Source organism: Equus asinus, chromosome 3 (genome assembly GCF_041296235.1).
Source record: "Equus asinus isolate D_3611 breed Donkey chromosome 3, EquAss-T2T_v2, whole genome shotgun sequence".
Classification (NCBI taxonomy): Eukaryota; Metazoa; Chordata; class Mammalia; order Perissodactyla; family Equidae; genus Equus; species Equus asinus.
The window spans coordinates 105643533-105660388 of NC_091792.1; the positions used below are offsets into that span (position 1 = coordinate 105643533).

A 16856-nucleotide genomic window follows, 5' to 3' on the forward strand; every position below is an offset into this window, starting at 1 on the left:
GAGAAGGGTAGGGAATGTCCAAAGAAGGCACACAACCCTATAAGGAAAGGGGCAAAATGTGCCCACTAATATACTAAACAAGTTTCAGTAAAAAGCAGCAGTGGGAAAAACATCTACGTGTACCCTGACTCTTTTGAAGTTTCACTCAGTTAATGATTAAAATCTCCTAGATTTTCCATTACATTTTCCCAAAGGTGTCTATTTGCCTTGATTGATGGTATTATTTTATCTCTTGTGGGCCAAGGATGACTGCTCTTGCTTCGGTGTAGAGATTAATAATTGATTAGTCCATAGTCAAGAATCTTAGTAAAAGGGAATTGGTTACTTTGGGCTGCCATTTTTTACTGGGTAATGTACAGCCGACAGGGGGCTTCAGGACTTGCTGGCAGGAAGATGAAGAGGATCCCGGTTGTCCTGCTTGCTGTAGCATTTGTGCATGCTCTAGAAAGAGGTAAGACTTCCAGTGGTGTGACCATTACAAGAACTCTTACTAGTCTAATTTTCTGTTACCACTTTTAAAGCTATACAAAAAGGGGGAAAACAGAAGAATTGGTGAATATGTTGGGGAGAAAGGGAAGCAAAGAGAGATTAATTTGAGTTCTAATGTGCCATATAGCATTCAATTGGAATAGCTAAAAACTCAAGAAAAAATTTCATGAAAGACAAAACAAATTTGTAATTTGTCAATTATCCTTCCCTGCTCTTTTGATAATTGAGATCTGGAGAAAACGGTTTGAAGTTAGAAATTTTTTAACTGTTCAAAAGATAATGTAAATGGATGTTGTGACCCACCACTGACCATTTTTTCAGACTTCAAATATTTATTGCCATTGAGAACACCATCACATCAATAATGCACGAAGTCAACTGAGAGATTTCCTTGATCCTCTTCAAGGAATCCTGTACACGCAATGTTTGAAAATGCACTACAGTTGCTAAAATATCCCTACAGAAAATAAGAACTTAATAGCTATAAAACATGACTATTAAGATAATTGAGCTCTGTTTTTCATTAAAATTATTCCTCAAATGGTGTCTTCATCTCTGATCAATGTTTAAAACTCTTTCAATGACACAAACTGAAATTATGTGAAGTAGACAACTTTATGAAAAGTTCCCAAGTTGCAAATCTTATAATCAGTTTCAGTTTACTTTTCTGGCTGATTCTTTAATGCTTATTGGGGAATCTGCATTCATCCTGCTTATTTAGTGTTGTCAGTTAAGAACCTCATCCAAGTATACATTGGTTTTCATATTAATAACACATTTAACCAGTGGAATAAGATAGGTGGATCCCAGAAATTATCAGTTATTAATTGTGACATAAAAACTCCTGACTTTCATATTCTTTTTACACTCACTTTTCCGTGATCTTACTTTTGCTATTCAAATTATTTTGAATTTTGCCTTATTCATCCATAGATCTTAAAGATCTAAGCTGTGGATCTTTATGTAAGACTACAAAAATCTGAGATAAATTGGGGTATAAATAAGTAAAATAAACTGTGTCCCTTATAAAACCTCTGAATAGGACAAGTTCCAAAAGACTCTGAAAGCTTACTCCATCACCCAAGGTTTCCCTGGGGCAGATCTGAACCTGAAAAATTTCACTCAAGTAGCTTCAAATCAAGATATTCAAAACGCAGAAGGTCCAGAAATGGCTAGCTGCTGGAATTATATGTGGACATCATAACATGGGACATGAGTCACCATTTTGGATTGCTGGCTTAGTAAGTGTACACTGGCTTCACTCCAAAGAACAACAGTGTCCTTTCGAGAATAACAGTATTCTACAACCTCTATTTCAACATCCTTCAGCATTCTCTCAGATTCTGATGAAATGGAGGCTAAAAATCTCATCAGCTCCCTTGAAGTTCTGAATTTCACAATGAGCCTCAGTCAAATTACCCAGGTGCCATAGAGGCATATCCTGATACATAAAGTAAGTACTAAACGTCCAGTACTTGGGGACAGCAGTCCTGACCCATCCTCTGTTCTCTATTCCCTGAGCATGACCCAAATACCAAGTCAGTGATTTACCTGGAAGCTAGGTATGTTCTCTCCTGGCAGGAGATTACAAAGTCTACAGACTAAAGAAGTTGAGAGGAGCGTTGGATGGTGGGGGATAGGTTTGGGTGGCAGTTCTCTCTGCCTGTTATAGTTCTAGAGAGCTGACCGACCACCCACAGCATTTATCTAGAACACATTTTCCAAAGTGTATTTCACTCAAGACTCATCTTGAAAAAGAGTTTCTATGGGCAAACACATGTAAGAATTAAGCCACGTATTAGTCCTTCTTGGCTGGTTCACAATCAATGCCTTTTGTTGTTCTAAAGGTCCCGAGAAGTCATACCAGTAAGAAATCTTATTTAACCTAGGGTTTCCCAAACATGTGGCCTCTTTCCTAAAATGCCTCTACCCCATGGAAATATTCTTTGGGAAACCTCAGGTTGAAAATGGATACTGCTGTAGCTCAACATGAACATCAAGCCAGTACTCTTCCATGAAACAGCATTGAAGATTCAGTTTACAAGCTCTTGCATACATCTTGGAAGAGAAGGGCTTACCAAATATGCCAAATCTGGATGGTATCATAAGAAAATATCCACTTTAGCTACTCCATGAGAGACAACAATTCTCAATTGTTTGCCAACTGCCTCTACGTGGCTTCTCTCCTCAGGACTGAAATGGATATGACACTAATCTTTCCCTCTTCCCAAGAAACAAGCAAGAAGGCTGCTGACACAGCCACAAAATTACCAAGGAAATAACGCCCTAGGAGACAAACCACTGCAGTTTATAAGGGCTGTTGGCAAGAACAGGATATTTATTATGAACATTTGCCGTTTTGCTTTAAGCATTTCATTCTAAGCACATACATTTTTACTAAACATGATATCAAACAGCAAGAAGAAAGTAAATCTCCTTTGGCTTCGTGGGTGAACTATATTTTTCCTTCTCCCACCTGCCTGTCAAAACATCCCTGGTTATCCCAGTCTCCCTAACCACCAATGAATCACTGTTTTTCTTTTCTACAAGTTGCCCTTTCATCAGTAGCCACGTTAAAAAAAAAAAAAAAAAAAATTGTCCTAAGTTTGATTCAGGAACATAGCTACAAAAAATGCCAGAGAGAAACAATTTAAGATAAGTAGACAGCTGTTCTATTTTCCCAGATACGTGTTTATATCCTCTCTGAAAAACCTACTTAATGGTTATTGAGGAAGTGACATAGGAATTGAGATCTACAATGAAAGGAAGATGGCTGTGCAAAGATCTAGAAATGTGTTTCAACCTGAAGGAACTCAGGTGCACAAGTTCTGAGCTAGGAACAAGCATGGCCTGATTCAAGTTCACAAAGCAGCCAGAATAAATGTATAAAAGAGGTTTAGCCAAGAAGGGAAAGGAGGAAGAGCTGAAGTCAGAGAGGCAGCTTAACTTCATCATAACAGCAATGTTAACCTCCCTGGAAATCACTAGCAATGTTATGCTTCCCTATTGCAAGGTGCAATACCATCATGTGTGTGGTATAGGGACAAGTACGTACACTTTAAAAGGCCAGGAAATTAAGCTACACAGGAAGGAGATGAAGAAATCCTTCAAAGGAATTGATTACCTTCTCCCCGGGTATCTATGGTCACTTAACTTTACACTGTCCACTGCTACCCCCTCTCTCCTCCTTTCGCCTAGTTCACTCTGCTTCAGCCACACTCTCCTTCACTATCTACTCTGCACCACAGGGGGTTGTACTAGCTCATCCCTCCTCTTAGAACACTGATCCCCCTAAGATCCACATGCTCCCTTTCTCTCCTCCTCCACATGTCTGCTCCAAGTTCGTGTATAGAGAAGGCCTCCCTGACCACCCAACCTCAAAGAGAACCTACCACTCCACTTACCTCTATCCCTTTGTTCTGCACTTTTTTTTTTTTAGCACTCATCACCTTACCCTATCACCAGCTAGTCATTTCTTTATTATAACAAATGTAGAATATAGAATGTAAGCTCCATGAAGTCAGGACTTTATATTTGTTTCTTGCTGTAATTCCTTTTAGAATACTATTTGCCATACAAAGTGTTCCATAGATTTGTGTAAAATTACAAAATTAGGATTATTAGAGTACCTACCTCATTAGGTAGTTTGAGTATTTAAGGAAAATTAAAGGTCAACTAGGACACATAATAAATAGCCTGGAAGGAGTAAACTCTGTAAGTCTTTCACTATTTTTATTGTAATTATATAAAGTATCCACTGTGAAGCATTGGCACTAGATTTTATGCACTGATATTATAGCTAATATTTTATTTATAATGTGCCAGCATGCTTAAAATCTTTTGGATAAATTTATGTTAGGTTACCTCACAGAGGGGAGTTAAGGCTGCAGATGGAATAAAGGTTGCAATCAGTTGACCTTAAAATAGAAAAATAATGCCAGATTACCTGGGGGCCCAATATAATCACAAAGGGCTTTAAGGTAGAAGACGGAAGCAGAAGAGAGTCAGTCAGGGGAAGATGTGACTAAAGGAAAAAAGTCTTAGAAAGATGCAAAGTTACTGGCTTTGAAGATGGAGGAAGGGGACCTGGAGTCAAGAAATGTAGCCTGTTTCTAGAAGCTGGAATAAGGCAAAGAAATGAATTCTCCTCTCGAGCCTCCAGGAAGAACACAGCCCTGCAAATACCTTGATTTTAGCCCTGAGAGATCAGTGTCAGACTACACGATATAACTGTAAGGTAGTAAGTTTGCGTTGGTTAAGCCACTAAATTTGTGCTATACAATGGCAATAGAAATTTCATCCAGGTTTCTGGGTCCTGTGACAAGCTGGGACTTCCTGAAGGAAAGGAGCAGTACGTCAAGGGATCTCACTGCTGATTGACCACCATTTTATTGGCCGGATCCATTTTCCCTGCTTCCTGGGTGTTTTCTACCTTCACCTTCTCTTCCATTTTCCTCTGATCAGAAATTTAGCCCACCACCTCAGATAAGGACTGGAGTAAGTCACATGATATTCATATCACAGGGGTATATAATGTCTGATAATGTATATTATCACTGGATTTTACTACAAAAATAGTTAGCACTTATTGTTTACCTCATGTTAGGCAGGAGATGTCCTAAGCATTTTAATATAGGTTAACATACTTCATAGAACAGCCTTATGAAGAAGGTATCATTTGTCTTAAATCCAGATTACTCTTCCTTGAATACGCCTATGATTTGGTCATTCCACTACAAGAATATATATCAATAGATACACGATCACCTTAAAAAATAAGAAGTAAAACTGGCTATCAAGTCCTTCTGTCTTTACATTCCATACTTCATTTTCCGTATTGAACTACTTATTATTCTCCAAATATGACTTGTGATTTTCTAACGTCAGACATGTCTTCATGTTCTCCTCGCCACTTAAAATTCCTCTCCCAATTTATCTAAACCTGTTAAAATCCTACCCATCATTCATGACCACCATCAAGTAATAGCTCCTTTTATGAGGCTTTCTAAAAGCCCTCTTCCATTCTAAAGTTTCATAATGCTTTGTTTCAATCTCTTCTATGGCAATGATCACTATTGCTGTTGTATGCTTATTTCTACTATCAGACTTCAGTTCCTTAAATATTGGTGGCTTTAGAGTTTTCTTTTGCATGATACCTTATGGTATTATTCATTCATATATTGCTTTAAAAACTAAACCCTGCAATGCCTCCAAATTTTACAAGTTAGGATGCAGAAGATATTGCCCTCACTCATCCCAAAGGTGGGAGAGGGAAACCTGCTCCCCTATCTACCCTATCAAAAAGCATTTGCAGATGACAAGGTACCCAGCCTGTGAAGGGAAGAGGAAGTGGAAAGAGATGCATGGAGAGAGAATGCCTCCTCTGGGACTTTGGTGAACATGGCATCCATATACGCTACCACCTGTGGGGAACCCAAGGACAGGAAATTTGGGTGAGTCTAGGAGGCCACTCTCTGGAGCAACTGTAGCTTCTGGGCAACTGACCCACTGACCCTATATCTTCTACTGTTTTTGAATTTTCAAAATCTGAAATGAAACTCCATTTGTTCCACTGATGGCATCCTAAAAGATACATTTAATTTCTTCTAGATTAATTAATCTATAGAAGTCACGTAGAGCTCTAGGTTTAGTATTAAAAGGGTTGAATTTCTTTCCATTGACTCAAACCCAGAAAATTGTACACCTGGCCCACAAACATCAATATCAATATGAAAAACCAGATCAATGCTTTATATAATAATGATTAAAAATGTCAATGGAAATGAGACCCCAAAAAAGCCTGAAAAACAAAATGAGAGTATTAATTAAATTGCCACTTCTTCATTGACAGTGTTTCTAGGGATATAATTAGTTGTTTTCTGTATCTTCCGTAATCAGAGCAGCTTCCTAAACCAGCACTGTGATGCGTAATTTCTCAAGTAAAACTGCGACTCTGAAATCAATATGTAGCCTGACTAGTTTGAATAAACACTACCAACTATATTCTTAAAAAGTTTTAAAAAACACACACCAACAAAAATACTGAAATTTTCTGTCAAAGATGAGTCTGTCAGTGCAGAATAGAGATAAAAATGCCAGAAGAATAAAATTGCAAAAATATAAAATGCACAACCAAGCTTTAAAAACTCATGATTGTCCAGAACACAATAGGAAAATAGCAACCTAAGACAGTTCCTAGCACCATGTATGAGCATTTCTTCAGTTCAATGTTATTTAGGATCCATCCATTGCTCCTGGTATACAAACAGCTTTTCCAGGGGTAATTAGTTTTAGAGAAAGATTATAACAACAGTAGTTAAAGCAGTCAAAATACTCTTTTTAGCCAAGTTTGTACCAAGACAGTGAATATCTTATTTTCTATCTCCACCAGATTGAAAATCCCATCAGGGCAAGGATGTGTCTAATTTTCTCTCCATTGTAGGTTAAATACTGAACCCAATGCCTGGCACAGAGAAAGTCTTCAAAACACATCCTTTGTATGTCTGAACGTCAGCTGTGTTGAGAGGGGTGAGGTACAGGAAGCAGAAAAATTTCCCGAAAGTAAATCAAATTTGTTTTCAAAAGTCCAGAATTAGACAAGACATACAAGAATATTTCACAACATAGATAGAAATGGGACATGCTACTGCAAAAGGTAAAAGTTCTGTTAATGAAATTTGTAAACATTTAGCACTAAGGGTCACTTGATGTGAAAATGATTTCACCAGTATCACTAAGATTATGCCAATATTTACAGGGGCCGTATCAAAGTCCGGATCTCCTTCTTTATAACCACACGGCACATTAAAGAAGAGAGTGTGTCATTTCCAATCCATTTGAGATAGGATTTAATTATGTGAATCAAAGTGAGTTCAACTGGTGTGAAAACATTAAGCAGTACTCCATGGAATGAAGAATCAATTTGTAAAATCACATTTTAAATTGACTTCAGTATTTGTTGTTTCTTGGAAGATGAGAAAATGATTAACATATTTGCTTAGCCTTGTAAGCTATAGATCTTCTCTTTGGATAAATAAATGAATTTTTTTTTTTTTAAATCAAATATACTTCAAGTACTTCACTTGAAAGATAGATGGTGCAACAGCTTCCTCTACAGGTTATTTTTGAAAGAGCGGTTTTACCCTAATATTTCCAATTCTGAACTTTCTCAATGCCCTCCTTTTGGGCTTCCTCCCTTGCTTCTGTCATGCCCAAGACTGAATGTTCCAGCAAAAACGGTTTCAAAACCATTTTACATCTTACATAGTTGATCTGTTTCCCCACTGTTCTGTCATCATTTTGCATTCTAACTAAAGCAGTACATAACACACACGGATTCGAATGTATTTCTGTGCAAACACAAGTAGTTGATTTAATTAAAGCTCTTTAACACAGAACAATCTGTAGTGTTCACTTACACTACATTCACATGAACCAGCACTTTCCCATAACACACTGAATGACACATTTTTTTGGTGAGGTGAGAAATCCGAATCTGGGAGACTAGAAACAAAATATTTCCTTAAATGTTCATGGGAGGTGTCCCTTCTGAATACAGGCTCTTGCTTTGCATGTTATTGCTTGGTCACAATAAGAGTATCAATAAAATGACCTCTGTAGTTTTACATGGAGAGTTTATTAAACAAAGGTAGCTCCTTTGCATGAAAAAGAAAAAGTTCTTAGAGCTATTATTTTGTAGCTTAAAAGACAATAAGCTTTGGGGAAAAAAGATTCCATATGATTTCTTACTATTTCTAAGAGATTATTTTATAATCTCTTGGAAGTGATCTTAAAGATCATGAGGATACAGTCCTGTACTAAACTCAGGGATCTTTAATGCATATGGTTATTTAAACTCCATTTGAATATTTCCAGGGCAAAACAAACTCATTTCTTCAAAAAGCTGTTTGTTTCAGGTATTAATTAACCACAGCTATAATAAAGTTCTCTCACATTGAAATAAAATCTACTGCCAACCATTTTTCCTAGTTCTTTCATAGGAGCAACATAAAACAACTCTCTTGACATCGTAATGTCACATCTCTTCACTAGAGGAGGACAGCTCTACCCTAAATTCTTGCCCTCTGTGCCCTAAGTTCAGTCCCACTGAATATTATTAATGATTAACTGAAATTTTCTTCCTTATTTTGACCTTTTGAAACTGTGACAGTATCTAATCTGTAAACTAATCAATAAATTCCAGAAAATGACTAGATGTGAAGGTTCTCAGATATAACAGAGGTTTGTTGCAAGTGGCTTTTTATACTCCATTGACTGTTAGCTTTATCAATCCTACTGTCTTGTCCTAGTTTCCAAGACAACATGACATTTGAACATGTAGGTTCTTTTCCACCTTCTATGTGATTTTGATGGCATTTCTTTGAATTGATTTCTTATTACAAAGTGCTGCCTAAGAATGTCTTTGTCTCTCAATTCTGACTGTTCTCACCTCAGTAGTATACTCTGAGTAGTCCACCTGAAAGATAGAGGGTTTGACCTTCTTCTATAGGCAATTTTCTCCAGTATCAGGCATTTTCACCATTAAATCTAAAATATCCTAAAGAGAACCTTTTAAAAAGGGATAAAAAAAAAAAGAAACTTTCCCAGCCTGTATCCAACCACCACCACCCCCACTCCAAGGCATAAAACAAACATTTCTACCCTGGCTTATGTATATTCACTCTTGCACAGAGCTGAAACTGTTAGAGAAGTGAGGACATTTGGGGATAAAATGCATGACAGCAGTTGCCACCATTTCACTTGAGATGGGTTTCCCAATATTTAAACCCAGGAGGATAAATTAAACATTTAAAACACTTAGAACAGAAACTGGGTCATTTATTTAGTTCTTACAATTTTTTGAAAGACACAAAGTGTTGGGAAATTTCCTAGACTTACTTGCATAAAGGATGAATCAGGGAAGAAAATCATCAGCTGCCTATCGCGTGTCCACCGTATCGTATATATAATAGGTATGTGGAACGAGTGGGTCTCACGCTCAATAAAGAACTCATCTCCTCCTGTGGGAACTAGCTCTTCCCAACTGCTTGAATTGACTTAAAAGTAGCTTCTGCAATTTTTCTGTTTGCTCAAATAATAAACACATCCTCTGGTCCTTTCAAAATTCGAAATAACCACCTCATCACAGTCATGGGAATGTCTGGTTTAATAGTCAAAAATTTGTCAGCTCATTTAAAGTTGAAGCTACACCCCAGAACAGGCCTGTTTCAGTTCTGCTTCCTGTGGTGGCAAAGGGAGACATGTACACTTTCTTCTTTTCTCTCGGCCTGTTCTTTTCTCCTTCCTCTCACTCTCTGGGCTGCTTTTAGCCCTTCTAGGGTTAACTCAGAATGGAGAAGCTAGCAGGAGAGGTAAGCAGCAGGAAAACTAATTCAATGGGCAGCTTTGTGAGACAGTGTTGTTTCCTCTGGTTATGGGTGATGTTCAAAGTTGACGTTTTCTCTTTGTGGGTTCTTTGGAGATCTCTTTCTCATTATCCCTGGGGATCTTTCACATGCACCTGGCACCTTAAGACTTCCCTTTTGGCCTTCTGATTTCCAAATTGCCTCTGCAACAAAGGTGGCCCACTGTTGGAAGCCCACTACCCTCTGGATAGGCCTTTTTAGGGAGTGAGGGGACATTTATATCAGGTCCAATGGCCACAGGAGAGCTTCCCACTCTCAGCTTTCTCCTTTGTTGCCCAAGGCCAATTAACCAGACCCTTTCATCCTTTAGATTTCTCCAGTCTGAATCAGACACCTGTCCTTTGTACCCCAAATGTCAAGGGTCACCTATCAAGGTCTCTGAGTGTTTTCTTTGAAGCCCCTCTCACTATGCTTGACACGAGGTAAAGGACTCCCAATCACTCCTCCAAACCCAGCACACTGACAACTTTCTCCAAAAAATATTTTGCCTAATTTCCATCTTTTCCCTCAGCTGAATTCCTAGCCTTTTTTTAATAGAGTCTTGAGATGGATAATGGAACAAGGGTGGCAACCCCAGCTCTCCCACATTTCCTTCACAGTCCTGCGTTAGTGGGGCTCTCTCTTTACTTTGGAATGTAGATACTCTCCATTTATTTTTTGTTCTTGTTTCTTTCCAGGCACTAGGTAAAACAGACAAAGAAAGAAGGGAGGGGTAGAAAGTCCCATTTTAGCGTTATTCTAAAGATGGGACCTAAGAGAATGATTGTCGTATCAATAGGTTCTGACTCACTAGTTGGCGTACATCATTTGACTTATCACTTTCAGTATTAGTTCACTCCCTCTTTTTCTGCTACTGATCAAAATTTTATAGTGTGTCATAAAATTCTGGCCCATTTGTGAGAAGACAACTAGAAAGGCACCAAAACATGAAATTGCATATAGATATTAAGAAAAATGTTACTTTCACTACAGATGAATCATGTGGAGGATTCCTTTATACAGACACATTTAGCGTAAAATTCATTAAAAAGGAAAAGACAGAAATTTTTCTATTTCTGGTTCTTAGGCCGAGATTACGAGAAGGATAAAGTCTGCAAGGAGTTCACCAGTCTGGGAAAAGATGACTTCACATCTCTGTAAGTACGAGGCATTACTCATTCTCTTGGTTACTTGACCTTGGATGAAACTACGTGTCAAGTAACTTCAATTTGGCATATGCTCTGACTTGATCTCTGCTAAGATTAAGATAGATCCCCGGGGTCAATGTGGTCAGAGAAGTCAGGCAAACGGGGGACATCCAAGGATTCCAGTTGAACTATCATTATGATGGTCTAAAAATTTGTTACGTTTATTAATGAATTAGAATAAGTAAGCATAGTTTTCTGAGGTAAATTAAAATGCAAATAGTACATGCTAGGACTCTGGTAAAGAAGGCAACATGGTACAGAACACGTTCATTTGGGGAGTCTCGAGAGGAAAGAGAACATGAGGCTGATTTGATGAAATCCCCAAATCCAACTTCTGCTTTACAAGATTAGCTTACCTAGGACAAAAACTAATTTTTAAAGTCAACCTCATGTTCTTTTCATTTATCAAGAAAATGTGTGCAATATTCCTTTTAAAAATTGAACAGATTTTGTATTTTAATATGTGAAAATATTATTTTTTTTTAAGATTTTATTTTTTCCTTTTTCTCCCCAAAGCCCCCCAGTACATAGTTGTATCTTCTTCGTTGTGGGTCCTTCTAGTTGTGGCATGTAGGACGCTGCCTCAGCGTGGTTTGATGAGCAGTGCCATGTCCGCGCCCAGGATTTGAACCAACAAAACACTGGGCCGCCTGCAGCGGAGCGCGCAAACTTAACCACTCGGCCATGGGGCCAGCCCCAATATTATTATTTTTTTTAATTCTAAATATGCTGACTTATTCTTCCCCTCAGATCAATGGTCCTGTACAGCCGAAAATTTCCCAGTGGCACATTTGAACAGATCAGTAATCTCGTGAATGAAGTGGTCTCCTTGACGCAAGCCTGCTGTGCTGAAGGGGCCGACCCTGGCTGCTACGACAACAGGGTAGGTTTGTGTCGCTGGCCGCATCTATGGTAGCCTATACAGGGAAGCCAAGATAGGCCTTTATGCATATGTTGGGGAAATCTGAGACAGCAACTCCATTTACTACAGGTTTGGGAGAAATATGAAGTCTATTATCCCTAGAGCCCAGATTTATTCTAGCATAATAAATCAATTTTGCCCATTAGTCCTAAAGGTTCAGATGAGAAAACTTTGGTGTACATTGAATTACAAACCTCTTGAAACAATGCTAATATATTCTGCATATCTTAAAAGCCTACCCGTACCATACCTTTATCATACCAAGACTGGTACTGACTGCCCCAGAATAATTTAGTGTTGGCCTCAAACTATTTGGGGTTCAAACGTTGCCCTAAATACATTTAATAGGTTCTGGGTTTTCTCCCCCACAGTATCTATGATGAAATTAAAATGCTGAAATGACAGGGTTCAAAATATAAAAAGTAGTTGAAAGAGGTAAAAACCACAGGTGTTTCTAGCAATTTTCTAATGCAGTCATCAGGTCTGATGCAAATAACATTTAGAAGCTTTGACAAAGGCCACTACAGATCAACGTCTCCCTGCTCAAGCCTGGAGCAGTTAGCCTGTAGAAACAATGCTCCAAAGATCTGATCAGCGTATATTCTATGTAATGACTATTCTTACCCATTAATTGCTATATCTAGCCCTTATCTACTTTCTAAAAATTTTATAATCATTTTCTCCCACCACCAACTCCATAAATAGCCATTATTTCAACCTGAACTTCTGCACCCCCTTAACAAGCAAACTACCAACCACAATCAAAATAACAGAACACATTTTTGTTTTATCTCCATTGTACTTCATATATTTGCTAACCCATCCCTTGACCAGAGATAAGCTCCAGAATAGTAGAGACAGATCATGAGAACAGAGATGGCGTTGACATTTCTTACGTAACACCTTCCTCTTTTCCCTGCTTGTTCAAAGCATTTTTTAAAATTGTGTTGACAACTAGAAGGACCTGCACCTAAGATATACAACTGCGTACAGGGGGATTTGGGGAGATAAAGCAGAAAAAGAAAAAAAAAAAATGTGTTGACAGTTTTTATTTCTAAACCTCTTTATTTGAAAGAAGGTAATAAAAAGGGAAAAACAGGAAAGCTGCCAGGGAAAGAAATAGAGAGACAAAGAAGATTCAATGAAAAGAGAGAGGAGGATAAAAAGAAAGTTCCTAAGAATCCCTGAGTTCTGAAAGTCTGACGGAAGGTAGACATGGGAGAGGATGAGAAGACGTTTACTTTCGGTTTACATAAACAGTTAATTCATCATGTTGCTTTCCTTCACTGATAGCAAAGGCCTTTAGAAGTTTGGCCTTAAAAAGATGACCAACTTGTAAAATAAGTGTAAGGATGTCAAAGTACTTTTTCCCATGTAAATTCCAAAATAATTTTTTCCATTATGATTATTTCTATTCTACATTTTTATTCCAAATATCAAATCCTTTCCAAAAAGAACATTTTGTTGCTACAATTGCTTCGGTGGTGCCCTTACCATGGGCTTGGTCTACCCACACATGGGCAGTAAATTAAGTTGCACCAGTGGTTTTCAACTCGTGTTGCACATGAGAATAAACCTTTGGGCTTTGGAAAAAACAGGGCCTTGGGGCCGGCCCCGTGGCCGAGTGGTTAAGTTCGCATGCTCCACTTCGGAGGCCCAGAGTTTTGCCGGTTCAGATCCTGGGCATGGAGATGGCACCGCTCATCAGGCCACGGTGAGGCGGCGTCCTACATGCCATAACTGGAAGGACCCACAACTAAAATATACAACTATATACTGGGGGGATCTGGGGAGTAAAAAAGCAGAAAAAAAAAAGGGTTGGCAACAGTTGTTAGCTCAGGTGCCAATCTTTTTTTAAAAAAAAAAGAAAAAACAGGGCCTTAAGCCTCATCTTTGATCTACTGAATCAGAATTTCTATGCTGCAGTCCAGGTATTTCCTATTTTTACACACTATGATTCTGATGCAAAAGCAGGCTCAAGAACCATTGGGCAAGAGAACGCAAACCAAAGCAGAAGACCAAAGCAGTCAAGAACTAAGAGTCTGCTCATTTAACAAAGGGAGCAAAAGAGGGCAGAGGGAAGTCTTCATTCTCAATGGAGTATCTGCAGCAGAAAACAGGTGGGAGATCATATTAGAATCACCAGTGGAGCTTTTTCAAATGACGTCCCTCATCCTCAGAGATGTTAATACCCTCATGGAGAAACATTGAGCTGGAAAATAAAACCTCTAATAGCTGCAATCAAACACAGTCCAGTTGTTAATGAAGGTTCTATTTTAGTCCTACTGAGTCATTTGTTAACGTAAGACCCTGTACTTGCCTATAACTATAATTATGCAACTTGTCATGCTGACAAATCATCTCATCTCGCGGAGCTTTTGGCAAGGACAGTTTGTTACTAATGAGAATTTTAAAATTTAAGACTAAGATGTTCTACTGAATGGAGAACTACAGCCTGGAAAGGTGCATATATATGAGTTTACTTGTTTTTCTTCTCTCATTCTAGACCTCAGCATTGTCTGTGAAGTCCTGTGAAAGTGACTCCCCATTTCCAGTGCACCCAGGAACTCCTGAGTGCTGTACCAAAGAGGGCCTCGAAAGGAAACTCTGTATGGCTGCCCTGAAGCACCAGCCACAAGAATTTCCAACCTATGTAGAGCCAACAAATGAAGAAATCTGTGAGGCATTCAGGAAAGATCCCAAGGGATTTGCTGAGCAGTAAGCTGCTTTCATCATAAGTAAAACGTCAGGACATAAATTATCAGAAACATGCCTAACCTACCTTCCTACTATACACAAACTCCTCTTCTACAGCAACGTGGACAATTTCCAATAACAAGAATTTGACTGTCACCCAAGACAGCCCACCTCTCTGTCAGTGCTGATTGTTGTAAAAGCCTTTCTCAGACAGATGAAATCAACTTTCCTAAACTCCACCTACTCATCCTCGTTCTATTATCTGAAGCAGAATCAGTTGGATCCCTGTCCACACGACATTTTCAAATATTTGACAGATTTGTGATTCCCCGTATGTTAGGGATCCTTGCCTACTCCATCTGATAGAAATTGTTTTACTGCTGTGCACATTTTAATTCCAGTAAAGTATAAAAGATAGTTTTTGTTCCTACGGTATATCCCCAGAAACAGTTGTCAATGTGATACATTATACCATATAAGTAAACATATTACTTTGACCTTCTTGTTGTTTAACATTCATGAGAAGTCAGATTATATATTGATTATATTAGTCTTGGAAGATCATAAAAAATGAACAAAATTTAAAAACCTATTTATAATAAGGCAATACACACACACAAGTCAAAAGCAATGTCATTCGAACTGGCTTTAGAACCATGAAATCAAGGTCAGGATTTTATAAAAAGTGGTTAGTTTGCCTTTCCCTATATATTTTCAGAGAGGATTTTGCCCAAGATTTCAGAGTATCTTTTAGGCCCTAGGGGGCTTGTGCTCCCCAAAATTAAAAATATTTCAACAAATAAGTAAGCCTATACATAGCAATTGTCTAGAATAGTAAACTGAGATACGTAATGAAAAGTAAATCCATTACATTCATTCTAATTTGTTCTATCAACATTAATAAGCAGCTACCATGGCTATGTACCTAAATGAATAAAGGGACAAATGGACTCTCTTCTCATGTAATCCACATGGAAATTTAGGAAACAACCTATTTTTTTTAACAAAAGTATTGATTAAAAGTGACTAGTATTATAACCCTTTCTCTAAATCCCTAGTGCTTTTCAGATATTAAAACCATAAACTAATGTAACATGCATCCTTTCTCCATCAAAATCCTCAGGAAAAAGTAGATTGTTTCCCACAAATGTTTTGACCAATCCTGCTTTTTCCCCCCACAGATTTATGTATGAATACTCCATTAATTATGGACAAGCTCCTCTGCCACTTTTAGTCGGTTACACCAAGAGTTATCTCTCTATGGTAGGGTCCTGCTGTACCTCACCAAGCCCAACAGTGTGCTTTTTGAAAGAGGTAGGTGTCATTTTATTACATAGCCATGTTCTATTTTTTTTTCTTCTATTAATGCCATTCCTTTTAAATAATGGTAGAAGTTGAGATTGTGGAATCAGTAAAAGTTTCTAAAATGCCTCTTTTGCATTTTGTCAATTGGAAAAATAAACATAATCACCTCTGGGAAAGAAATATCAATAAGTTCCTTTAGTCAGAATTCAATTTTCTAGTGATCAACAATAAAAATCATGATAACAGTCTCTTTCTGCCATCCTGCACACTGCTTTCAATGGTTCTTGACTATCTAATGAGATTCTCACTTTTTTTCTAGAGACTCCAGACTAAGCATTTATCACTTCTCACCATTATGTCAAATAGACTCTGCTCACAATATGCTGCTTACGGGAAGGAGAAATCAAGGCTCAGGTAAAGATGAAGCACCACCTGCATGTTTAGCTGTTTGATTCTGTACTATCCATCCACAATAATATGATTCTCTAAGAAAATGTTCGTAATAGAAGATATAGACTATAGTCTTAGGCTCCAATAATCCTCAAAAATATGGCCCGGTTCTTTCTTTTCTCTACACAAAATGTGAATAAGGAAAAAGGCTATGTGTAAAACATGAGATTTGCTTTTAATCGACATTTTCTATATACTCATATGGGAAAACTGGTAGACTACTAGAAATTGTTTCCTCAATATTCATATTACCATATACTGCAAACACAAAAGCAAAAATAAACCGTTTTTTTTCATCACCTCTTATTTGCTTTGCCCACTTTTTTCTTGGGATGAAACTTCCTGAATTCTTATTTGTTATCTGAAGCTTTGTGCTATGTA

General features: G+C 38.0%; 1 protein-coding gene across 1 annotated transcript in view; it reads left to right on the top strand.

Annotated features, from left to right (window-relative positions):
* Positions 1-220: 220 nt before the first annotated feature.
* The window catches only part of GC (GC vitamin D binding protein), a 35073-nt gene continuing 18437 nt past the window's right edge, over positions 221-16856 (top strand). The window contains exons 1-6 of the mRNA XM_014847229.3: positions 221-451; positions 10981-11050; positions 11852-11984; positions 14530-14741; positions 15902-16034; positions 16345-16439. Of these exons, the coding sequence (XP_014702715.3) occupies positions 352-451; positions 10981-11050; positions 11852-11984; positions 14530-14741; positions 15902-16034; positions 16345-16439 (743 nt within the window). The 5' untranslated portion in view covers positions 221-351. The remainder of the gene's footprint in view (positions 452-10980; positions 11051-11851; positions 11985-14529; positions 14742-15901; positions 16035-16344; positions 16440-16856) is intronic.